The sequence below is a fragment of the Acanthochromis polyacanthus genome, chromosome 11 (assembly GCF_021347895.1).
Source record: "Acanthochromis polyacanthus isolate Apoly-LR-REF ecotype Palm Island chromosome 11, KAUST_Apoly_ChrSc, whole genome shotgun sequence".
NCBI lineage: Eukaryota > Metazoa > Chordata > Actinopteri > Pomacentridae > Acanthochromis > Acanthochromis polyacanthus.
In genome coordinates, this window is record NC_067123.1 from 28,801,106 (window position 1) to 28,827,593 (window position 26,488).

General features: G+C 41.4%; 1 protein-coding gene across 2 annotated transcripts; it reads right to left on the reverse strand.

The window, feature by feature from the left end:
• Positions 1-1,112: 1,112 nt before the first annotated feature.
• Positions 1,113-26,131, reverse strand: snx13 (sorting nexin 13). 2 transcript variants are annotated; one of them, XM_022201548.2, is made up of 25 exons: positions 25,963-26,131; positions 15,014-15,126; positions 14,797-14,899; positions 14,554-14,643; positions 12,548-12,669; positions 12,341-12,459; positions 11,961-12,065; positions 11,751-11,839; positions 11,418-11,501; positions 11,168-11,306; positions 10,964-11,052; positions 10,720-10,819; positions 9,876-10,072; positions 9,126-9,230; positions 8,882-9,052; positions 8,153-8,222; positions 7,363-7,505; positions 7,157-7,264; positions 6,944-7,054; positions 5,810-5,971; positions 5,652-5,723; positions 5,419-5,564; positions 5,035-5,103; positions 4,837-4,949; positions 1,113-3,791 (listed from the first exon to the last, which is right to left on the reverse strand). In XM_022201548.2, the coding sequence occupies exons 1-25, from the start codon at positions 25,972-25,974 to the stop codon at positions 3,502-3,504; spliced, it is 2,922 nt and encodes a 973-aa protein (XP_022057240.2). In that variant the 5' UTR covers positions 25,975-26,131; the 3' UTR covers positions 1,113-3,501. The 2 variants fall into 2 exon arrangements, with proteins under 2 accessions (XP_022057240.2, XP_051812109.1); XM_051956149.1 differs by having other exon boundaries at positions 7,363-7,541.
• Between the last annotated feature and the right edge of the window lie 357 nt (positions 26,132-26,488).

The window sequence follows — 26,488 nt, forward strand, 5'->3', positions numbered from 1 at the left end:
TGATTTCCTGTAGCAAGAAAAGCATAAGTAGAACCAGCAACACAGGAACAAGTAGCAAATGCAATGATATCCATGTCATCACGTTTTTTTTCTTGCTCTCAAAATGCCAAAATGTCCCTTAAAAAGCCCTAGGTGAGTAATTAATCAGTGTTCTACTGTCTGTACACACAGAACAGAAGAAACTTTGTCAAAGTTCTTGCCAGAAACCTTTTGCACAGACAAACATGCATTTGTTAGTTTTTATTCACTGTCAATTACTAGGACACTTAATGTAACCAAGTCTCATATATTATATTGTTCTACTTTGTGCTTTTATTGCAGTCAGAAGTTGAAATGTCTGATGTGCAAAAGGCCTTATAACTGTTTCGAATGTCAAATTACCTATTTTGGTCCTTGTGGACTCTCAGGCTCCTCATTAGTGGCATTTAGCTGGTACAAAGTTTTGCAGGATCCACTAAATAGTTGAAAATGGAATGGGAAACAGTTATTAGATAACTCAATTCTGGAACACAACTAAACTACTGGAATTAAAAATAAAGTTGTGTTCTCTAGATTAAAGACCCTGTCAATGAAAATTAAGTCTTTAGCATTGTTAGCATCTCCACATGGTGGTTTTTTTTAAAAACATGGATTAATATCTCTGGATGGAGATTCCCAAAGTTGAAAATAACTCCCCTAATGTCATGTGGATTGAACTAGGGGTTTAAAGAAGAAGTAGCCATTGAAAGCTACCGAAAGCAATGAAAAGATGCTGCCAAGTAATATTCCAGTAAGTGTAGCTCCAGCTCATACAAAGAACCACTATTTTTTAAAATACAACTCAAAAAAACAAGATAATTTCAACATTGTTGACTTAAGACATTTATTTTAGATTCATTGTCTTAAAACAAGTTCCTCCATCTTGCTGAAATGTCACTTGTTAAGTGAATTTATCTTAAATCATGGGGATGTGACATTTTGACTAAAAATAAGACAAATAGACTTGGTAAGATTGAGTTTTTGCAGTGCAGCGGACACAAGCCTTTAACGCGCTTCGATTATTTTTGAACTAATGTCTGCATAAACCATTCACAGGACGGACAAATACACTTAAGACACCATACACACTGTGGTCAGTTAGTCTGAGTTACCTTTTATTAGTGTTATACTGATTTGAGCACAAACTGCTCACAAGGAAAAGTTTGATAAGCATGATGCAAAAAAAACACCCTAAAGTCATTTTCAGTCGCGTAAAATGATCATGACATTCTGATTGATTTTGTTTTTTTTAGGTTAAAGAAAAATATGAAAATAGAGTTGACAGTACATTTAGGCACACTATTAACACATACTGTACACAGATATGCACAATTTTCATTATCATAGAATTCATATATACTGGGGTTAAAAAAAAGACAAGCCTTCCTGTATGGAGAGGTGTGCAGAAAGTTAAAGGTGACATCTCTCCATCGTGGGGGACAACACATTCGCCTCCCAATGAGAGAGGCATCAGTCCATGTCCTCCTAACTCAGCCAATCGGAGTCCACCAGGGCTGCTCAGTGCAAGCGAATCACAGCAGACGAGGGAGTTTCCATCCAATGACTGCAGCAGAATGGGGCTCCGTTCAGCCAACGGGAGAGGGGCTCCCACAGTTGCTACGGTAAGTGCTAATTAGCAGTGATTCCATTGGTCGCAGGTCACTCCTGTGAACCTGTCGGATGGGTGGGCGGTGCACACGCAAAGGTGGGGCGTCCTCCAGCAGAAAGTTCAGAACAACAAAGATCTCTTCACACTCAATATAACAGGCGTGAATGCATAAAACACCGCTTAGGAGTTAAAACGAAGCAGTTGTCCGGGGGCCTAGAGCTAGCTCTAGCCCAACGAGCTAATCACCGGGCCAGAAAAACACCCCCCTCTCTACCACCACTGCCGAATCGAAACACAGATTCTGTCAGAGTGGGCGGGGGATAAGTGGAAAATACCACCCCGCACACCAAAAAGAAGAACAACAAAACTCAGACTTATAAAACAAGTCTGTTAAATAAACATTGTACTTTTACAACAACGGAATGTTAAGTTGTTGGGATATGAAGACGTTTGTGGGGAAACTTCTCTTGTGTTTTCTACCATTAAAACAATATGAATTACAATTTGCAGTACACAATGATTCAAAATGCACATGCAATAAAAAAAAAATATTGCACCAAATTAAAGACATTTTCTCAGGATAAAAGTGATTAGGGATATATCTCCATATCTCTACCTTGATTTCATTGTAATGTTCAGTCGTGTGAAGGAGAGCTACCGCTAGCGTGCGTCTCTTGGTCAGTTTATACTGAATATAGATTTTAAGGCTGGTTCACTAGCTCACACTGGCACAGTTTCTGACTGAAGAGGTTTGCATCTCCGTGATAAAACACACACTCACGCACATTCGCACAAAAGTCTACACGAGCCGAATACAGAATAGACCAGAGAGTACATTCTTCGATGTGTCGTCACAGCCTCACCTTTAAGATCATTAAAGGTCGACACTGCCACCTTCTTCTTCACATGATCGGCGATATGAAGCACAGTAATGTTTTAGAGTATCCCAAAGTACACACACACACACACACACACACACACACACACACACACACCACACACACACACACACACACACACACGTACACACGTACACACGTACACACGTACATGAACAGCATGAGCTTTGGTCATCACAGGTTATGACAGTAGCATTAAAGGGGAGGTGGCCTGCATTGGAAGGTGGTAAAGACGACACTTTAGACAGAAAGGAGAAAAAGAAAAATCTCAAGACAAGCGTTGAGGCTCAAAGAAAACAAAAAATGCCGACAATAAAAAAAAAAAAAAAAAAACCTCGACCCATATTTGTTCAGTCACATTTTAAAAACAAACAGCGCCTCTTTGACCCAGTGCTATTGACGTTTTTTGGTTGCTATGAGAACAGAAACTGAATTTGCAAAGGTAACAAGTGCTTTTTGCAGCTCGAATGCCTACAGCACGAGGGGAAGTCTGATTACAGCTGAGCGGCCGGTTCGCTGAGATGGACGACTGTGCCGGCCCGAAGACAGAAGCGGGAAGGAAGGTAAGGCAAGGTGTGGGTCTATGCTATCTAGTCCTGCAGGTTAAAAACAATACAGTATTTGTGGTCTGCTCTCTGGACCGTAAGAAAGCAGCACTGGCTGGCCCAGGATAAAGCTAAACACAACTAAAAGTGTTCAAAAAGGAAGAGGGGGGGAAATATATAAACTAAAAGAAAAGACTGCCATGTTCAGTCTTGGTGCAAATGATAGGATTTGTGTCTGCGCTTGTGTGTGTCACAGAGTGAGAGTAGGGCAGAGTGTGTCGTTCATCCGTCAGTTCTGTCTTGACAGAAGTAATCGGCTGGATAATGGGAGTGTTTTCACCGGCAGCAGTGTGCGAAGGAAGAGGAAGGGCAGAAATCACACACATACCTCATCGTTCACTCCAATCCCCCCCACTCTCACTCGTAGCTGTCAAAGTCTCCGTGTGTCTAGTCGGCCCGTGTCCTGTTGCCTCTGTCCTTTCCTGTCACTCTTGAGGGAGGACGATTTGAGTTTCTGACCGTATCTGTGGATGCGCGGCGAACGGGAGTGCAGCTTGACAAAGAGCTCGGGGAATTTGTACTGAGGGAACATGGTCTCCAGGAAGCCCTCCAGGAAAACGTAGACGAGCCGGCGGTTCATGGGTTGGTACTGAAACATGTCAAAGACGCGGAGTATGCCCTTTCTGGTGGTGTCCGCTCCGATGATGTGCTTCAGCTCATCTGAGGAAGAGACAGAAATGTAATGTAGATGTCGTCTCTGCGCAGAAATTCTCAAAGAGGCAGTGGGGAAATGAAAACTGTTTCCTTATGGGCTCATTTCTGCCTCAAGCTCACACCAGGGGAGCACTTAGGTCACTAAACTCTCCCTTCAGCGTGGCATTAGGGGAACAATGATGCCTGGAAATGCTTCAGTTGGGAACAAAAACATGAAGATGGTAAAGCAAGTATACTGACAAAAAGGTGCCACATGAATGTACTGCACAAAAGAAAACAGCCCAACACTTGTACCAATGTAATAAGAGAAGCCTGTCTGTCTGCCTGAAGAAGCTCCTTTTATCGAGACTCACCCAGCCTTGATCAGGACCGTTAGATCGAATACTTGGGACACAGATGATTTCAAAAGAAAAGCTTAGGGAACCAGTTGCACATTGCGCTCTATCAGGTGGGAAAAAAATCTACCAAATTTGTATGTGCTACTTTCTCTTCATATCTGAATTTATTTTAAACAGCTCGAAACACTTCAACTACAGCAGAAATTTAAGTTTTGTGTTTGCCAGTCAGTTTTCTAATAACCTACAGCAAGTTTTATATTTATTGATTTGAAATAATTCTTGTCAAATAGCTAAGGTAAAATTGACAGTGGGGGTCCTTTTCTCATTTTGTCAAGTAACCTAGACAACTTTTCAGTCATTGAGAACAGGCTCTTGTCTTTCAGCAGTAAAACATTATTATTTAAAGTCGGATCTATAATATTCCTTGTGGTCAAGTAGAAAGTAAATGGCATTGAGTCGTGTTGTTTGTTAAAAACTGATGTCCCTTTGAATTCCTCTCCTCACATCTTTGTCTTTGTATCTTTTGCTTGCAATTTCAGTGGGAGGGAGAAAGATGTGAGCGCAAGACAGAAATGAGGGAAATGAGGAGACATTTTATACAAAGGAGACCCATTTATCCTTTTGGTTTTCCATCACTACAAGGATGAGGACTAAGCAGACGAGCCAACACCTAACGTGGCTACGTTACAGATATGTAAAGTCTGGGGTTTCACCTGGCATGATCCCCAGCAGGCTTGTCTTGGCAGCTACTCGTGTCCTCATGCGGATGCTCTTGTCCCGGCGTGGCGGGGTCTCGGCTAGAATACCATTGGGCCAGTAGGAATCCCTGCACAGAGGCGGAGACGCTGAAAGTTACTCAAGATCCCTCCGAATGGTCAGAGACCTTTGCAGCAAAAGGGAGGAAAAGTTACCTGAACTTTTTGACGTAGTCTGCCACCTGCTCTGGTGATGTCAAATAGTCCACATGATCCACGATTTTTCTACAAAGGAAACAAGATTCAAGAAGTTGATTACTCACGACACTTTGTTTCTGAGAGATGTACTCTGAATACGTGTGCGCATGTGTTTGGTTGTTCTGTGATGACACATCTTAAAATATGTTTGTTCAGTCATCTGCTTTCATCACCAAAACAGTTTAACAGTACAGAAAGCTCTATATTATTTTTACTACATAATTATGAACTAAGTTAAACAGATAATTTAAGCAGCATTAATACATATGCTACACATGTGCCATTATGAGCTCAGTCTGAGGTGTACTTCAGTCTGCTCTGAGGGCTTTGGGTGTTTCTGACCTGTTGATAGTGTCTCCATATGTGGCCCTGATGAGTTGCTGTAGCAGGTTCTTAATGTTCCTGCGCAGCCATTGGTTTTTCTCTTTAAGGTCAAACACCTCGTCCATCAGCAGCAGCATTACCCGCAGTGGGATATTATCGTCCACCTGGACACACAAGAAACACATTTGTCATCTTACTGAAAATATATTAAAGAAAAAAATATTTAGCAACCAAACTGTCCACTGACTCACATTGTCATCAAGCTGGGCCGAGACTCGACAGTGGTCTGGGTCGATGTCAGACTTAGGGAGGAGTGGAGGCACCTGAGGAAAAGAGAAACTGGATAGTCAGAGGTTTGGTGAACTAACACTTTAGCGTAGTGAGGAAAATTTGTGTTTCACGGCTCTACCTTGAATATGGATTGTTTGATGTCCTGACCAAGTCTTTCTGACATGCGGCCCATGTTGTCAGAGACTTTGGTCATTCCTTCAGCCAGACTGTCTGGCAGAGCTTTTACTGCGTTAGACATGTTCCTCATGGAGCTTCGCAAAGGATTTACAAACGTGTCTATCTGATGGGGGAAAAACAAAAGCAGAAAATTAATTAAGTCTTCAGAAAATAGTCAGTCATTCTTCTGTGCTTAAAAATTTGACCAGTAAGTGTTCATTTGTTACTCCGCCAAGGAACGGCGGAGTTCTGTGACAATCGGCGTACGTTTGTTTGTGAATCTGTTCATCTGCGAATCTGTCTGTCCGTGTGCAACACTACTCAAAAACGGGCCAACAGATTTGGATGAAAGTTTCAGGGAAGGTCAGAAATGACACAAGGACCATCTCATTAGATTTTGGCAGTGATGCAGCTTATAGACCACGGGTTCGTTAAGGATTTCCCAGTGCGAGATATAGCTGCCAGCATGGCATCACTGACCATGACAACAAGTGAACGCTGCATCAGCTGCCTGATGACAATCACATGATTGTCACTACTGACTTATTGAGACATATCGGTCAGAAATTATACAAGAAACAATTAAATTGTGTGGGTGTTTCTGAGTTTTCCTTCCATCCTGATGTGAATTTTCAGACTTTTCGGCAGCGTTCTCGTCATGTCAAGAAACTGTTTCTTAGATAAACACTTCCCGTGCAGTGGGAATGGTGCCAAAAATAAAAGCCCGTAACATTACAAAAAATACGCCTTCAAAATAAAAGCATGGAGGGAACAGTTATTTTAACACTAGCAAAAAAAAAAGCCTTGCATGAAGTGATGAACTGACCAACCCACGCCTGTGCTCAGGACGCTTTGTTTGTGGGTACATCTATATTAAATGGACACAATCTATGTTTTCGTGATTTCTGATCATCAATGATAATAATAAAATGCTGCATTTCTGCAAAAAAACATGATGCATTTCTGACAATGCAATATGGGGGAATGAACAGCCTTGGCGGAGTACTGCACTCTCTGAGTGCTTTTCTTGTTTTACATGAAGTTAAGTGGTAGTAAAACACAAAATGGCATGGAAACAGTTACTCTTTGTGCAAACCTTTCGTGCAAACTCTCCTTTGCCCTTGCTGTAGATCTTGTTCTCTAGGAAGTCATACACATAGGGAATCAGAGTTGGGCAGGCCTTCACCATCTCTGGGTTGAGCAGCAACTGAAACACACACGTGCACACCATGTTACTGATATACACTCTACAAATCTGAACTGCATTACAAAATAAATTACAAATACAAACTAACTATAAAACCGTTACCTGTAGGTAAGCATTGAGGTCTTTTTTTCTCTTCTCCAAGAAGTCCCTGTCCATGTTGTTAAAGGTCTTCTTCCCAGGAAGCTTGAGGATTGACGCCAGGTTCTCAAACTAACAAAGAAAATAGAAAAGGAGTAAAAGTGCATGAGTTGCTGCTGCTTCTTTTTTGTCAAAATCACCATTTTGAACTTGCTTTGACTTGTACACACCTGTTCAGTGATTCTCATGTGGAAGTCGTGGAAGTCCGAGTAGCGGCGGTAAGTCTTCCAGCACTCCTCACTGCCGTCTTGGTTGCGTCTGAACACAGTGATGGCGTACAGCGCGTAGGTCTTACCGTGGTCATTGCAAACCCCTGCAGCACCCCAGAAGCCCGGGAGACAAGCATCAGCTACCCCGCCCGGCAATACATCCACAAAAAAGGGGACGAGTGGACGATGGGGGAATCATGAAAGACGAAGAATAAAGAAAAGTGTTGCAGGTGCAGAGAGTGGGAGTGGACGAAAAAGCCAAAGAATACAAAGCAGAGGGTGTGGAAATGTGATGAAAGGGGAAAAAAAATGCGATAGAATGACAGGAAAGGTAAGGGAGGGAGGAGGAAGGAAAAAGGAAGAACAGAAAAACAGTGAGGGTAATGGAATGAAAGAAATGAAGAAAACTGGAACAGTATGAAGTGACACAGCAGACACATGCAGATGAATGGAGCTAGGAGGTGAAAAGTTCACAGAAAAAACATGCAGGAAAGGGACTAGTAGGGGTAACAGACATCCAATAAACAGGTCAATTTCACACCCCATTCAACACAACATGTAGCATCCAGTCAAAACAAATGCTTCCAGACATGCACACACAAGAATCTACAGTGAACACGTATTCTTTATCTTTCATCTAACATTGAGAAAAACTTCTGCAGTGATTTGAAGAAAAGCACACCGCTTCATTCACTACTATGTGCTGGTAATTCCTAAAAACAGAAACACTAGCTTGTGGAAGTGAGCGTACCTGTGTCTGAGATGAAGGCATGTAGCTGCATAGTTTCATCATGGCAGGAGTTGGACAAGTCGTCCAAGGACTGAAATCACAAACAAAAAAGCACAAGTCATCATGAATCAGCACTAATGACAGGATGACAAAAACAAGAAGTACCTCCACCCATCAGCATTTTAACCCTTTAAGCTTCAGTCAATTCCAGCTGTTTTCAGTACAAAAAATCGCTAATATTCTATTTTTAAATAAAAAAAATTACGAAAAATACGGGGAATATTGGACGCGCATCGGGAGGTGCATTTCCTTGAAAACGACCGATTCGGGGATTTTATACCGACTTCAGGACATGTTTTGGACAAAATAGTTTACTGGCTTGTGTCATCTGATGTAAAAGGTTGGATTATGGCCGTTTTTTGTGGAATCTTTTTTTTTGTGTGTAATAATAAACCCGGAAATGTGAGTCGCGCTGTGTGTTTTGAAGCCGTGTATAGAGAACGGATGGATGAATATTTGTTTTTGTCGGACAAATGTGTTTTTCTCACCCGCTGTGGTAATCGCATCTGAAAGTGGTTTATACCGGCGGATTCATGAGAATCTAAGCTTTCCATCGGTGTATAGTGTTTGTATAATCGCGTTTGCACCCGTCGGACATTCTTGAAATTCCTATGCAAATTAGTAGGTGTACCGCCGGCGGTACACTGAAGCTTAAAGGGTTAACTCTAATATGAAGTGAAGAGGTCTTACGAGGTTTATGCTTCCTGTGGGAGAACCATTGAAGGATTCTCCATCGCCATCATCAGACCCTCGGTAGCTTGGCTCTTTCAACATGTCCAGCTCTGCCAGCATGCGGACGTAGAGAGGACTCTGCTTGAAGGATGGGTAGAAGCGCTCATCACGTAGCATCATATCATATACCTGTGGTAAAACATGAGTGATGAGACAAAGAAGCACATCCAAAAAAAACAAGTCTGTTAAAATGTTTTAGTACTTTTCTTTGAATTTCATCAAATATCTCTGGCGTGGGGTCGTCTTTCTGTAACTTCTCCCCCAGTTTTGTAACCGATTCCTCGTCCACCTGCACCCTGGGAGACGCCTGTTAGAGCAGACAGAGGTAAGTAGGTAAGTTCTCATAGTAATACAACACACAGGCTGAAGACTGCAGTAGCTTAATACAAATATATCTTCATGTAAAGTACAATCTAACTCAAGTTAAGTAAGCACACTGAGTTAAAAACACATTTTACTTCTGTGTTAATAAAGATTATGGTTGAAATTTGGGGTCAAATTGTACAGAATAATCAATAAAGATTATTAATAACCAGGAAGATTAATAACCAATATTCTCAACTGGTATAAAATCACATTAAAAATAAAATCCTTGTGAATAGATAACACAACCATCAACAGAAAACTTAATTGAAAAATCTCTGTTTAATGATGTTTTACAAATGTTTAATTAAAAGAACTTTGCAAAATGGATCCTTTAGTGTGAATAGACTATTACCTGTGATGTGTAACCGATCACATATTGCTTGTAGCAATAGCATCAGAGTATTAGTAGCTCATTTAAAACTGATTTTATGCGGAATTTGTTTTTGTTTTTAAACTAACAATACCAATAATCAGAAAAATGCTGAATATTGGAAACAATAATCTTTCTAACCCCTACTTGAAATTACTCTGCCCTAAAATATCTAACATGGGCTTACATGCACAAAGCCTTAACGCAACCTCCTACCTTTTCAGAGAGGTATTGTTCATAGACACCGAGTGCTGCAGCCTTCAGCAGCCCCTTGGTGGCACTGGGCTGCTTTTTGCCTCCGTCTTTCTGCCAGCCCTGCATCGCCTCCAGCTGCTGCTGCGCCGTCACCCTGTATCCCTCCACGGTAAGCCAGAAGAACAGTTCTGCCTGGGCCCCCGCTGCCTGCATGAAGTCTGGAACAACAGACAAACAACATTTGGTCCAAATGGTCTGTGTCTACTAAAGCAATTTGGTTACAGGAATGTACGCAGCCAGTGGACCGGTGTCTTTAAAAATACGGCACTTAGTACTTGTGGTCTGTGGTGATCTTATTACTAAAGATCTATCTACTATTACACTCTGGTAATACCGAGGTCCTGCCCCTTGCACTCCTTTCATTTTTGTTTGTTTACTATTTTAAAATCTTTATGATTCACGTTTACTAATTAAACCCACATTTACACTTAATTAAAAAAACGTTTCAAGCAGCATAAATCCTAGAATGACAGAAGCAGCTGTAATGTTCAGACTGTTGGCTGTTTTCCACTCCAGATCTGGCGAGACTTGGCTTGACTCCTACTTTGTGCACACACACACACAAACTAATGTAATCTGATCTGTAAAGCAGAGTGACCTTTCCAAATATCTGACGAGCCCATGTGGGACTGAGGAGGAGTATGTTTAACGTGGCAGACTGGAGTTACATATTTGAGAGAAACGGAATAAGTTATGGATTATAAAGATGATTAACAGAAATGTTCAGGATTAAGGCCTCCGGATAACTACAGTGACATTTGGCATTTGTGTGATATGTGATGGGATGATGTGTTTGTAGAATTACCCATAAAGAACTGCAGGGCTATGTTGTGGATGAGGATGTGATCCAGAGGGATCACGCACAGCTTGCCAAAGTTGGCTGCCAGCTTTAAGGCATCGACTTCCTGCACAAGGAGCAAAACATAAAACGTCACTAACGAACTGACTTTGAATAAACTCAGCAGAGAATTGTGCAGACAGTGTAGTAATGTATGTTTAAGTTGGATCCTCCATTATAAGCAATACAAGGCTGTGCGGCAGTTTCTCACCTTGCCAGACTGAAGTCTCTGGATCCTGGTCTCACACACCTTCTTCACAAACAGAAGACTGTTAATCTGGTTCTTAATCACGTTGATGTCTAAAGGACACACAAACAACAAAGCAGTGTGTTTATTTAAGCAAACTTTACATATGTACCAACATGACAAATCAGTCTTGCGCGTACATTAAAAAAAAAAAAAGTGAGCGCCCACCATCTCCAGCTGTGTCCAGGGAGCGGAGATACTGCAGCTCCTCCAGCACCTTGTCTTTTACAGCCTCCAGCTCAGCAGGTTTGTCCGTTAACTTCAGGATGTTCATGAAGGCTTCATAGTTACAGCTGGAGTCCCGAATCTAGATGCACAATTACATACAGTTAAACATCAAGAATCAAATTATATTTCTACGTTTTTGAACTGCTTCTAGGACAGAACTTCGATATATTTGAGGGGTGTTAATGCTCACCATCCAGATAACAAATTGATTGATGTAGTCGGGATCGCTCAGCTGGTTGATCAGAGGAAGTAACACACCACGCGCCAACACCTCCTAAAAAACATCACAATGCATTAGCAGGCATGCTCTAAACAATTTACACTACAAACATGTGCTCATAGAGCCAGTACAGCTTATCTTGGAGCTTGCTGTTGAAAATAATAGGCTCGTAGCTGGCAGCCAAAGTGACAGAATTCAGCTGGTGGCTTCGCAGCGATGAAGGTCGTATGACACATTGTGAGACTGAATATGTGTTGTTCCTGCTAATATTTGCATCTCAGACCAATCTGTTTGTGCACTCACCCTCAGGAAGTATCTCATATTCTTGTTGTGGAAATCTCCAGGAGGTAGTAACAGATACAGAAGCAGCTCGCACAAGTCCCGAAGAAAACCTGACACACAGCATATACGTAGATTTACTAGTTAAAGCATCAAACGTCGGCACATTTGTGAGAAGACTTCCACACAAAAGTGTGAAATGTAAGGTCAGAAACACTCCAGAGGTGCGTTTACCTTCTTCGTCTTTGTGTGAGGTGCATACGACGTCTCGACAAATCTTTCTTTCCATCTCCACCTCGGCCTCAAAGAATGAGTCCACCAGCTCCTCTGTTATGTCTCCTGTTTAGAAATCATCCGTCACTGTCATTATCTGCACCAGTGTTGGAATTATCATCCTCGCTTTAGCAGAAACTTTCCGAAAAAATAACAAAGAATCCAACACTGCAATCAAGTCTTTTCAAAAGACTGCATTTGATTTGACTAAGCACAGAAAGATATTTTCATACATTATCGCAATCTTTGATTAGGCAACTTCAATCAACTCTGAAGACATGACACACATAATAATACTACTGGGAGCGAGAAACAATGCATGTATGAATGTGTGGGCCTACTTTGCTTGTCCTCCCTGTCGGCGAGGCGATCCTGGGCTTTTCTAAAGACACGTAAATGGGTGGCAAAGTCGTCCACCAGGCGAGTAGTGAAGTAAGGCTGCCAGTCCACCTCTTTGGACCTTGGCAAACAAACACACACAAAATATAGTTAGTCTGATATGTTACAACATTCATTATCAAGAGAGTGTCTGATTATGGGTCTCGTACCGTGTGGAGAACTGGACGAGGGCATTCTGGAGCGTCTGTCTGATCTCCAATAAAAAGGATTCATCCTCGCTCAGAGTGTAATACCAGTACTGGATGTAGTCTCTAAGCGCAAACTGGATCACCTACAGAGAGAATGAAACACGGAAAAGGATGAGAGAGGAAGAAATTTTAATAAAGGCAGCCCAACCAGCCAGACTGTGTGTAGTGGGAAGTAGAGAGAAGGAGGGGGCAGAGTGACAAATAGTTAAGTGACTTCTGAAAATGAAATTCGTTTATCGTCGATGTCTAGTAAAAACACTCAGGGAACAGATGTTATTAGATTTAAGGAAACCTGGATAAATCCATCGTTTAGCTGCACTCTGCTCCATATAAGGGAGATGTAACCGATGATTAAATCAAGCTAACACATGAATCAGTATAACTGTCACTGGTTGTATACGCTGCAGAGAGAGGGAGGAATTTGTCAAAGAAAAATGTGCTTATGTGAGCACATATAAGGGTACGTGCTAGAAAAATCAGGAACACACATTTCTTTCAGAGAGCATGATACACGATGTTAGATTTAGCTACGCAAGTTCTCAAGGTTGACATACAGCTGAATTGATAAGTGTGCAATCCCAGGGAGGAGGGGAGACCGAAGACAGTGTGGTAGAGCAGCTGGCGTCATCTGACCAGCGCTAACTGCTGTGTCTGCACTTAACTCTGCTGGCTACGCTGCTTTGCAGAGGAGAACATGCTAAGAGCTCGTTCGTTTACTGTAAGCACCGTAACCACGGGATAGTGTGGAAAGAAAAACTGTAACTCCAAAAAAAACCCACTAAGCTGATCTTCCCCATCTGCAGTGCTGACAGGCAATAGAACCATCATTTAGGAGATTTATTCACATGTGTGCTAAGCTGAGGTAATTACCGGCAGACTCACAGCCATTGCAACAGTCTTTTCCTTTTACTCGGGGAAACACGATGGATAGAGCTTTGTAATAGTACAGAAAGTTTCAGTTCCACTTTCTGACAGGACAGTTTTTTTTCCAGGACTACATGTAAGATTATAATAAATACAAACAAAAGAAAAATACATTCTTTAGGCACATGCCTATGTGTGGTGCAGTACTTATTCAGTTGTAAACACAACAGACTGTAAAAGAAAACGTGCTTATAGCAACAGAAAATTATGCATAAAATTTAAAAAAAGCTCTAAAAAAATCATGAAGTTGACATGCCAGTAACGTGACATTCCTTCTTGGGTGCGTAACGCCTCTTTCAGTGTACCAGACTCATGTTTTACAAGCATTATCATTTCATTTATCTATTACATAATTGACTTATCTGCAATATTTCTTGCAACACATTTGTTTGATTCCCTTTTTATTTAATGGAAATTTAAAAAAAAAAAAAGCCCTATTGTGTAACAAAAGCCAGCATTTATCAGCACAGATATCATGCTACACACTAATCCAGCAGCACACAAAAGACAAGGAACAACTTCAGTGGGCTGTAAATGTTTGATAGTCAATAGTTCTCTTTGGCTGAGGCCACTAAGTCTCTGACCTCTCTGACCAAGTGATGGGTCAGACAGTGACTTAAGTGAGCCAGTGTCCAAAATGTCTGGAGTATTAGCATTTGTCACCCAGCCGTAATCCTGTTATCTTCTGTTAGCCTCTCTCTCTCTCTCTCTCTTAGTTGTTCTCACATTATGTTCTGTGCAGTGAGTGTAGGTCACCTCATAGCTGAGTAAAGAGTACAGCAGTTACTTTAAAGTAAAAGCGAAAGGCTTTCTTTATAGGTCATAAGAATAGATTTAATCACTTAGACGCTATATTGTAAATTCTGTTTTCTACATTCAACCAGTTACTTAGATTTTAATCTTTCTATTTAAATGCTTGTAAAACTTGATAATTGTGTGCTTCCCCCTTACAACTGCCAAGGTTTCAAAAACGAAGACTCGACCCAGGTATGAAATGTAAGGAAGTCCTGATACATAACACAGAGAACCACACACACACACACCTGTTGTAGTGGTTCATCTATGAAACTGGAGCCCGTCAGTCTCCTGTCAATCTTTATAGGTCTAATCTCCAGCTTCATCTCATCCAATGTCTGAAAGAGACAAAGCAATATACAGCAATAATGAGATGAATGAAAACTTTAATTATCTTCACAGTAAATGTCAGATGGACTTCGTCAACAAAAGAATCTGACTGACAGCTAATTAACTCGTTTGTGCAGGTAAAGTCCAAAGTGTGCGTTTACCTTCAGTATACCAATTTGTGTGGGCGGCAAGTAAGATTGCTCGCACTTCTCCAGGTGTTTCTCGGAGTTGATCTTTCCATAAAGCAAAGTGACCGCAAAGCCCCTGGAAAACAGAAGTGAGATTGAGAGAACAGCTACAAACTGTAGTGTCGTGGTAACAGTGAAAACGCAGGCTTATGCAAAAAGCGACATTTGACTGCGAGGTCTTGTTGCTCACCCTCCAATGAAGCAGAAAATATAAAAGGCCAGGTAGAATATGGCAAAGGGTCCAAAGGTGATGAGGAACAGCACGACTCCAAGACCCCCCCATCCCCAGATGGACAGACTGGCCTGAAACACACAAAACACATCTTAAATATTCCATACACTTCAGCTTTCACTTTGACGAGCCTGAACATATTATTTTACCCATAATATATGTGTGTATAATAAAAATAAAACACAGTCAACCTCTAGTACCATCTGAAAAATGGTCTGATCTTTTCTCCCAGTCCCACCATAAATTCTGCAAATAAAACTGCTTCAGTTTGTCTGCTTGTTCCATTGTAAAAGGAGAATAACAACAAACCAGCAGCACTCTTGGCAGAGACTAGATCAGATAGACTGTACTGTATTGTATAACGACGTCATCCACAGCGCAGGAAAAACAAAGTTCTACACTTTAAAGGAGCTGCTGGCACAGGAAGAGATTACTTAAGAAGACACACACCGTGGTGGGTTGTATTGTTAGAGAGCATCAGACGAAGACGGTGATTGTGATTGTGTGTGTGTGTGCGCGTGTGCGCGCACACATTCTCGCGTCACATCCTATGGCTTTCCTGTTATTGTCAGTCGAGTCAGGAAACCAAAAGCTCTTGTTTCTACCTTGGAACTCTGCCTCACTTTTCCACACTAGTGTTTCTATTTTTGTGGGTCCATGCTATGTCAATGCTACAAACGTAATTATAAAACACAGGCCTTATTTGGGGGAGTGTGTATGTACGCTGGAGGTTGTTAGCAGAGAGATGAGGCTGCAATAGTGCATCACAAACTCGATAACCCAGGAAGTGTCAGCTGGACAAATGAAGCCATGCAATGCAGACCTCAGCAAAGTACTATTAAATGAGTGGTGTTATTAAGCTCATGAGCAAAATGCAGCTATTTACACAAGGGTGCTGAAATGTGAAACATTCTCATTTACACACTGTAGAACAATCTCGCTCTGACTTTGAAGGCATCAGATCGAGTCGCTGACAGACATGATGATCAGCAGTGATGATCGTCGGCTGCCCTACATTCATACTAGAGTTCCTTGGATAAGCAGCTCCACTGATGGACCCAGATAGGGACAGACAGAGCTTCCTCAGGATACTGGCACATTGTTCTCGCTGCCACCGTCAGCTATGGCCAATCGGATGACACACATTAGACCAGCTGCCAACAGTGTCAAATTCAGAAACATGGGTCAGCCAGTTTACTATATATAGCACAAGTATTTCACACTGACAGGCCAGTGAGAATCAATGCTCATGAAATTATTATTAAGGCATACGGACATATTAACAGAAATTTGAAAAAAGGGCTAAGAGCAACCTGTTGCTCTATCAATGTGTAAATTCTTAATGCTAAAATTGGCAACATTATGACAAAAGACCACTTAACACATGCTGTTAACTAAGAATACTGTGGGGATACTTTATTAGGCAGCTGGATTCCAGAGATCACAAGAGAAGTTCAAGTTGTGTTCATGCAGCTGATCATCAGTTTGTCAGATGAATCATCATCCTAACTACCACCATGTTAGGATGTTTCAGGTGTGATGAAAGCCGACAGTGACAGACATCCAATCACAAGTTCAGTAATTTAATGAAAATATCCGTAGCACAGTGTCAGTGTGATTGTTCCTTTGCAGCAGGTAGACATAGCACAGGACTTCTGGAGAACTTTGATTCCCGGGCAGTGTCTGAGCAACGTCAGTCTAAAGCACGTACCTACAAATCATGCCCTTGCAGACCCTTGCAGACACGTGGACACAGAAAGAATGAATTAGCCTTAACAAACCATCTGTTGTCTGGTTAACTGTTGAAGACAAGAATAAAGGAATTCACAGAAATTCATGACTAATTTAATTATCAATTGAAATATGATAGATTGAATGTGAAAAGTAATTACATCTCTCTAAACTTACTACAAGAGCCTGAGTTCAATTTCAATTTCAAGTATTTTGTGAAAATCTAAAAGCAGAGTTGAGCTGCTCGAAGGCACAAATGAACACTTAAAGGCATTAGAGGAGATTTAATTTCCTACGACTTTGAACATAGCATGCGCATGCGCACATACAACCTCTCCCTCACCCCCCTCTAACCTCCCCCCTCTTAACATTTACGAAGACACGCCCCCCTCCAGAAACTTGCGTAGCACTCGTGAAGTTGTCTTTTACAGCTGGGTCCCCCTGGATCTTTATCTGTCATTATGTAAAAAAAGATGAGCAAAACAAGTCGCCAGCTAACTATGAAGCTATACCAAAGCAACACATACACAAAACACGTAAGTCCAAGGCGTACGTAATCTACGTAACTAGGCCTGAGCCAGAAGATTTTTGATTGACAGGAAAGGGAGCAAACCAAACGCCTCGGTCCGAGCACGTTGATTGGCTGATGTTTTTCAGGTCCTGCCATGTCCACAGTTATTTATTTATTTATTTTTATTCTTTTAGAGACCATACATACAAGTCCACTAAAGGTCAGTATATTCAGTTTATGTGAATCTGACAAATTAAACAAAAAAAACATCCTCCATAATGCCTTTAAGACAAGGATGCCCTGGTGAAGTGTATTTTTCATTAGACTCCCAACTGAGTTCAACTAAAGTCTCTGCTAGTAGCAGATTAGCAGCACCAAAGAGGCAAACCATCAGGCCACTAATTACTGCAGTGTAGTCTACTACAAAATATTGTTCAGCACAAGACAGGTATCCTAACAACATGAACATCTGCCATACGAGTACATGTTGTAAAAATTTATAGACAACTGCATCAGCCGCAAAGTAAATGCATCCCTAACATTTCAGCCAGTTTCAACACTTAACTTCAGCGCAAAAGAAGAATAGAATTTAGTGTAATAAAAACGTTGCAAAGTGTAGTCAGATACTGTCAAAAATGCAACTTTTATCCAGCATAGTCCATTTAAACCACATAGTATGTGGGATTTCTGTCAGTAGATATTGTAATCGAACATTTCTTGCTCTTGTTCAGACAGCCTTACTTGCTGACAATCTCTGTCAGCACGGATATATCTATTCAAACTGTTTGTGTTTGTGCGTGGTGCATCCAGAGCACGATGGGCTACAATAAACAAAGGATCTCAGTCGGATCATGTTGCACAAAGCTGATAACAAGCAATTTAAAAAATGACTTTGCTGGCAGCAGTTCAGATCTTGCAGCTCAGCAGGTGGTGTCCTTCATCACCACAGGCTAATTTCACAGTATAGAGGAAAAATTAAAACCTGATGCTGATGGCTGTCAGTGGAGACCTGCTAACCCTGACTTCTCTTACTCATTGTAAACCCACAGTCTACTAGACAAAATCTGTCACTGTGTAGGCAGAGGCAAGACAGCAGAACCTGTTTAAAACATATGGGCCGTTACACAAAAAGAAACACATCACCTCTGAGCACGCCTTGGATTATATGACGCATAACAGGCTGTAACTTCATTTATTAATATGCCTGTGGGAGAAATCAGTTAAAGGAGGGCATGTTTACATTTAATGCAATAATCTGACTACTCTATAAACCATGTGTGCATGTAACCGGTCAGTCAGCAGCTCTCTGCCGGATACTTCACCATATTTTGAACCAAGGCTAACGTCTTTTAATTGTATCAAGTTGCATAAGATGATGCAGCTGTTCCTTCAATTAAAACATCTGCACTGACAGCACAAATACAGATAGTACATGCTTTTCTTACTGTAGTAATTATCTTATTTAGACCAAATAATTATGAAATTTTCATTCTAACAGTTTCATTACTTTGGATAAAAAGAAACATAGCTAATGTTTCCTTTCATAGTTCGGTGATTCATTCATAGTTTTCCCTCTTTGAGATCTTTGCCATCAACACGCACTCTTCTAAACATCTGGTTAAATATAAATACACCATGTGGCCAATATCAGGTCTCACATGAGCAGCTGTATTAACCAGGTTTTTCAAAATTACTTAGCTACATTAGGAAAATTAATATCATATGTACTTGAAGCTAAAGACATCAGGCTATTGCAAAATGCTCACTGTGTGACTAAAAGTCTTGAGCGCATGTGCAAACACTGGTGTCCAGGCTGCAGAATGTGTCCAAACTGGCTGGACTACCCCTCTTTCTCAAGTCATGACTAGCTAAAACAAAGTCACTGATAGCAGGGTTGGGAAGAGGAAAAAGGCTTGGCCAGCGAAAAGGACCATTATCACAGCCGAACTAGGAGTGTAGGAACACAAAGGAGTGCTATTCATAGACCAATATATCTTCACAGAAACTTTGACTGTCTTGAATACGCTGAAGTGTTCTGAACTCTGATACCTCCAAGGTAAGTATAACACTATACACCAAAAATCTAATTAAGCTTTCATGGAAAACTCAATGAACAACTTGACCTGTAGTGATACACCTGCACTGTTTAACTCTGACCACACAGCACACACGCCACTGCAGGGAGGGCTGCTGATCCACTTTTGGAAGTGTTCAAAAAACTTTAAGTGGCCCAAGGCCGTCACCACATTCATTACCACGAGGCCTGAGCTACATGAAAGCAGGTGACTGTATTATACACACACACAAGTTAATGGTGTAATGGTGAAGTTTTTGTCTAGGTTAACTTAAAGCAGCAGCTACTTACTCATTCTCTCAAAAAAACAGCAAAGCCTTTGGTGACAAGTTACCCTGGCAAGCCAGCATAGTGACAGTCAAAGCTGACTAAATCATTCTGACACTGAAGATTGAAGCAGTGCAATAAGATGGGAGGCCTTTAGACAAATCGACTTGCAGAAACACTTAGAAAATTGACAAAACTGGGCACAATTTAACATCATCATCTGAATAGCCATTTGAAACCCTCTATTAGGTTTTTGAATCACCAAACTGTTTTCATATATTGCTGGCATGTGAGACAATTTGTGCTTGTGTACAAATGTTGCACACAAAAAAACATTGCACAACAACTTACGGAATAAAAGTTAACAATTACCGTAACTTTTAAAATGCATATTTTACAGGTTAACGCCAGCTTGCCTGTGCTGAGTGGGGTTGCATATTGCTCCAGTCTATGACAGTTTATTCTGACACAGTCTACATACAACCTTATTTTCACCAAAAGTCATCAGTCCCACTTTCCACCTTGCTGGTGTACAACATCTGAACATCAGCACAGTAGGAAAGAGGCTGCAGTCTGCTAGGGCTGCACAGGCTTCTGGTAGATGGCTGAGTAACATCTTAGACACCACAGTTAACCAGTTATCTATATTAACAAAATTATTATTATTTTTGGTGCCGACTAGTGAGGGTAGCAATAATTGTTTCCCCACATACCCCGTCAAAACAAACTGCCAGCAGCGCTTTCTCCAAATACATTTGTGTACATACATTTGTCAGGGATGACACTCTACTTAGTTATGCAAATTATTTCATTAAAAATAGCCGCTTATGCTTAAGTATTTTCATTAATATAACAAGAATTCTTACACACTAAATCAAAATTGGAAATACAATGACAAAAAAAATAGCTACTTTAGAGAATATAACTACTTTTATTTTCAAAATACGAAGGAATACAGTCAAGGTGCATCATAATGTACGATATGCAATAATATCCTGAGAAAGTAACTAAACGCAGTTCAAATGGAAACTCTATGTCTGCTCTGACGTCAATGGTGCCAGTGAGCAGCAGTGAATGTGGAGGCTATCAGTCGGCCTGTGTGATGAGGTGATGAGACTGTCAAGGCTTGGCTCTGTCGGAGAGATGATAACTGACACTCTTGAGTCATTGTAGCTTACACAGGGTTTAAAACATGAACCATCTGTTCCAGTGATTAACACCCAGGCCCATCGGGGATGCATACGTTTACATCTAAGCATTTCCTTATGCAACCTACGTTGAATGGACACACACAGGCACAAGTGTGACAATGCTCATCTCTGAACAAGATGTCTGCAAATGCGAGCGGGCGTTGAAGTACAACCGTAGAATTACTGTAATGTATTAATCAGCTGCATGTAGCTTGTACAACATGGTGAACAACACAATTTAATTTCACACACTATTAAAAAACATACATTAAAAACCACCTTTTTCAATTGATCACCCAGTCCCTGTGACAAGATGCTCAAAATGATCCTTTCCATAAATGTAATGGCAAAGGATCAAAGACAGAAATATTCACACCTTATTGTACTTCACTGCACTTTACCACAAACTGAATCAACAGCTTCACAAATTTGTATTTCTAAGCTATTTTTCAACTTTATGATGACCTAAATCCCAGATGCAATGTTACATCATGACATCAATCTATAGATTCATGTCCTAGATCTGCTCTCATCTCCCTCTTGTCTCACTGCCTCTTTGAATCCACTGCCTATAGCAACTTGGACTGTGCATAATTCAAATGGTCGAAAGCTCTGCGACAGAGAGGCAAGGTGTTGAGGAACACTGTATTGTTGGAAGTCCTTGACTTTGTGCACATGTAGCCTCTTATCAGTGTCTTGGTGATTATGAATTTCTGACATTTCCTGGCGCAAACTGAAAACAAACCCACGCATGCATGTGCAGGAAGAACCACTCAAGGATGGATATTTCTATTTTTGTGACCCATGCCAGTCCACAAGCGCTTAGCTCCAACCCCGATCAGTGCGGTCATTGGGAGAGAGGTTAACTCGGCCCATTAAAGCTCTCCTGTGGGAGATCCACGGTTAATGCCTGCGAGAAAGAGAAAGTAAGCAGGGCTGACTGATCATGCTGGCCTAATCCGCCAAGACCACCATAATACAAAGAGCAGACCATGTTAACCTTGGGGTCAAAACTCAAGAATGAAAACAGCAGATGAAGCAATCCTGGCTAATTTCCAGAGAAGACAAGAAAAATGTGTCATGTCTTATTTCACATAAAAAGAAGAGATGAAATTGCCAAGACAGTTATCAGGAAATGTTCAATTTCTGTCAATTTTCAGACTGTCACACTTCAAGAAAACATTGCTAGATTTTGTTGTAGCTATGTGCTCCTTTTTCAAAAGAGACCGTAATATACACTCGTGGACAAAATTGTTGGTACCCCTCAGTTAAAGAAGGAAAAACCCACAATTCTCACTGAAATCACTTGAAACTCACAAAAGTCACAATAAATAAAAAATTATTGAAAATTAAATAATCAAAATCAGCCATCACTTTTGAATTGTTGATAAACATAATTATTTAAAAAAACAAACTAATGAAATAGGGCTGGACAAAAATGATGGTACCCATAACTTAATATTTTGTTGCACAACCTTTTGAGGCAATCACTGCAATTAAATGATTTCTGTATTTGTCAATGAGCGTTCTGCAGCTGTCGTCAGGTATTTTGGCCCACTCCTCATGAGCAAACAGCTCCAGTTGTCTCAGGTTTGATGGGTGTCTTCTCCAAATGGCATGTTTCAGCTCCTTCCACATATGTTCAATGGGATTCAGATCTGGGCTCATAGAAGGCCACTTTAGAATAGTCCAACGCTTTTCTCTCAGCCATTCTTGGGTGTTTTTGGCTGTGTGTTTGGGATCGTTGTCCTGTTGGAAGACCCATGACCTGCGACTGAGACCAAGCTTTCTGACACTAGGCAGCACATTTCTCTCCAGAATGCCTTGATAGTCTTCAGATTTCATCGTACCTTGCACACTTTCAAGACACCCTGTGCCAGATGCAGCAAAGCAGCCCCAAAACATTACTGAGCCTCCTCCATGTTTCACCGTAGGGACAGTGTTCTTTTCTTCGTATGCTTGGTTTTTGAGTCTATGAACATAGAGTTGATGTACCTTACCAAAAAGCTCCAGTTTGGTCTCATCTGTCCAAAGGACATTCTCCCAGAAGCTTTGTGGCTTGTCAACATGCATTTTTGCAAATTCCAGTCTCGCTTTTTTATGAGTTTTTTTCAGCAGTGGTGTCCTCCTTGGTCGTCTCCCATGAAGTCCACTTTGGCTCAAACAACGACAAATGGTGCGATCTGACACTGATGTACCTTGGCCTTGGAGTTCACCTTTAATTTCTTTGGAGGTTGCTCTGGGCTCTTTGGATACAATTCGAACGATCCGTCTCTTCAATTTGTCATCAATTTTCCTCTTGCGGCCACGTCCAGGGAGGTTGGCTACTGTCCCGTGGGTCTTGAACTTCTGAATAATATGAGCCACTGTTGTCACAGGAACTTCAAGCTGTTTAGAGATGGTCTTATAGCCTTTACCTTTAAGATGTTTGTCTATAATTTTTTTTCGGATGTCCTGGGACAATTCTCTCCTTCGCTTTCTGTTGTCCATGTTCAGTGTGGTACACACCTTTTCACCAAACAGCAGGGTGACTACTTGTCTCCCTTTAAATAGGCAGACTGACTGATTATGAGTTTGGAAACACCTGTGATGTCAATTAAATGACACACCTGAGTTAATCATGTCACTCTGGTCAAATAGTTTTCACTCTTTTATAGAGGTACCATCATTTTTGTCCAGGCCTCTTTCATTAGTTTCTTTTTTTAAATAATTATGTTAATCAACAATTCAAAAGTAATGGCTGTTTTTGATTATTTAATTTTCAATAAATTTTTATTTATTGTTACTTTTGTGAGTTTCAAGTGATTTCAGTGAGAATTGTGGGTTTTTCCTTCTTTAACTGAGGGGTACCAACAATTTTGTCCACGTGTGTATGTATGACTTAGAAAAGTGTGAGGCTGTAATTCTCACACAGACACCAGATAATTAAAATGTTACAGAAATATTCACCAAAGTGGCCTGTTTTTTCATATGGTGGCTTCATCTGACAGCAGTCGGTTTTACACTGTCAAATTATTTACACAACTAATGATACAAACAGTGGAGCACGTACAGAAAAAATCCAGCTGCTACCTTCTAATTCAAAACCTGTGCTATGTTCTTATTAACCATATGCCCATATCCAGTCTGTGATAGCTAGCTCCCTTAGCTGTATTTTGACACTGCTACCTCCACTATTTCCCTGAGGAGAATGAAGCCAGCCAAATGCCTCCTCTGACACAAACTGAGACCCCAGCTGCTTCTTTTCAGCTTCTAGGAAGAAGCTGATCCAAGTAGGCGTAGCTGAGGATTTGTTACTCACCCAAGGTCCCAACCTGCAAGTCGAAATCATTAGACCAGTAGTGTCCCTACAAGAACTGGAACACACGCCCAGGCAGAAGAAGAACCTACTCAGAGCTGAACCCCAGTCTTTGTTTAGCCGCTGTAGCTGTCTAAAGTCAAATGACGCACAAAATAAAGAGAATTTCAACCATACTTGGTGAAAAATCGACCTCTGATGCCACGTGCGAACTGCATTCTGTGTCAGTGTGACCCAGACACACTGTAGATATATCTGGAGTCAAAAAACCCCGTCTGAACAGGGCTTAATTCTTGAGAACTGTCAGCTTGTTTGGCAGGGCAACAACCTCTGCTAAGTGTAGGAAGGAAGGAGAGGTGTGTTAGATGACAAGCAGGCCTGATGTGACAGCATGCTGGCCTTAATGTCTACCGAGCTTTGATTAAGACAGCTTAAAGAGGTTTAGCCAGGGGTGAAAAGCACTGAGATAACTTTGTGTGGCTGCGGATAAACGCACAGAGGACTCTTACAAACTAACTCAGCGTATACATGCAAATTTATCAAGCTATGTGAGTAGGCAACTTACTCACAGAAGAAGATCTCTCAGACAAAGACACGCTCGATGTCAATGTCTGCAGCCAATCTCACTCAAACATGCAGTTGAATGATGCAGTAACAAAAAACAGAGCGTGAAGTCGATAACTTATCACAAAATGTAATGTTGGCAAGTCAAAACCTAGGAGCTGAAGGAACCAAAGGGTAAAGTCAAACCTCATTGCAGGGCAGCTCAACAGAAGTTCGTTTTTCTTTACAGACTAAGCATAGCAAAGAGCTTCCTAGCTAAAGTTTAACACCTCACTATACATTACACAGGAATCCGCCCTGCCTGACAGACAAGCAGAATGCAGCACAGTGACAGCTCAAGCCTCATTACCTGTACTTACACTGCTGGAAAGGTGATACCTGCAGCTCAGGTGAGGTGGACAGTCTAGTCTTCTCTCTTATCAGCAGATATACCAGCAGTAAAGTTAGTTTGCCTGTTAAAAATTAGGAAACCAGCATGCATCACGTGGCAACAGCAGCACAACTACATGCCATCACAAGACACACTGCAAATCTCTACAACCACTGACCGGCAACAACGGACTCAAGACACCCTATTAATATTTCAAGACCAGCCTGTGTTAGGCCATTTGTTTGTATCTGACAAGAGAAAGGAGCTATTCTGACTGACAGCCTGACTACTGAATGTCACTGGAAACATTTCCTACATCAACAAGACAGAATTCTCCCAGACTTTCTCATAATTAGAAGCAGAATAAGAGGGAAATTCCACAACATTTCTAGCATCCGTCACTAGCTGTCACCGCCTATTATGTTTGCCAACCGTGGAGTTTGGCAAGCAGCGGTCCACAACTGTACTCTAAGTCGACCTTGTTGATATCAAGCAGACAGCTTTTACAGGTTTTAGTCTCTCTAGCTGTTCACCCAGCTAACTCCCAGCTCACCTGTGCTCGTTGTGTTGCAGAAATTCGTTGTTGAGGGACCTTACTCATAATCTAAACGCATACTACCGACATTGCCTGTGTCGAGCTAATTCCAACGCGGTGTTGACAGTGCGGATACCCTAAGCCCATCGTATTAACTTAGCGTTAACGGTGTAATCCCGGGCTGACTGCCACTTATAGCTGCCAGCCTTTCTGAAAACACAGCAGGCTGCGTGTCGTCCTCTCCCTGTCAGCCTCTGTGTTTACCTGCGGGGCTAACGCAACGCTAGCTGCTTCAAGCTAACTAGCCGCGTCCACCGCTGGGGAAACAAACTAGTGTAGCGCGGCTATTTCAGCGGCGCTAACTTACCTCTGCAAACATCGTCTAAAAGGCTGTGCGTGCGGTGGCTCTGGCTAACCCCACCACATTGTAACATGCGAAGAGGAGGTTATTTTCTCGGTTAAAAACGGTCGTATTTCCAACCTCCGTACTCTCCTCGGAGCGTCGCCATGTTTGCAAGGTTTACGTCTTGGGTGCCCCGTTTCTGAACGTCGCCACGCTATTGGCTGGGAGGATGATGACGCAAGAGGCAGCGATAAGCACGATTGACTGACCTAAATAAAATAATAGTTGACAATTTCTGGCATCTTTACTCAAGATAGCGTTGCCTAAATCGATCATTATTGTATCAGATGACCTACACAAACATATTATTACCTCCTTTATACTTCCCAACTGTAACGTACAGCATTAGTCAGCAAATCTCAATTTTACAATGTTGATCTGGCATGAAATATGTAGATCCATTGACAAAAATGCACAGTTTTTATGCCTTAATATACACTAAATGTATTATTTAATCTTTAAAATTAGTCTGTGCATTGGAAAAAAATGC

What these genes read in the sequence shown, in the direction of transcription:
- snx13 (XM_051956149.1), bottom strand. An exon ending in CCACAGGAAGCATAAACCTC is followed by an intron (nt 8,223 to 8,881) that starts GTAAGACCTCTT and finishes TTGTGATTTCAG; the next exon opens with TCCTTGGACGACTTGTCCAA. An exon ending in ACCTCAATGCTTACCTACAG is followed by an intron (nt 7,055 to 7,156) that starts GTAACGGTTTTA and finishes TGTGTGTTTCAG; the next exon opens with TTGCTGCTCAACCCAGAGAT.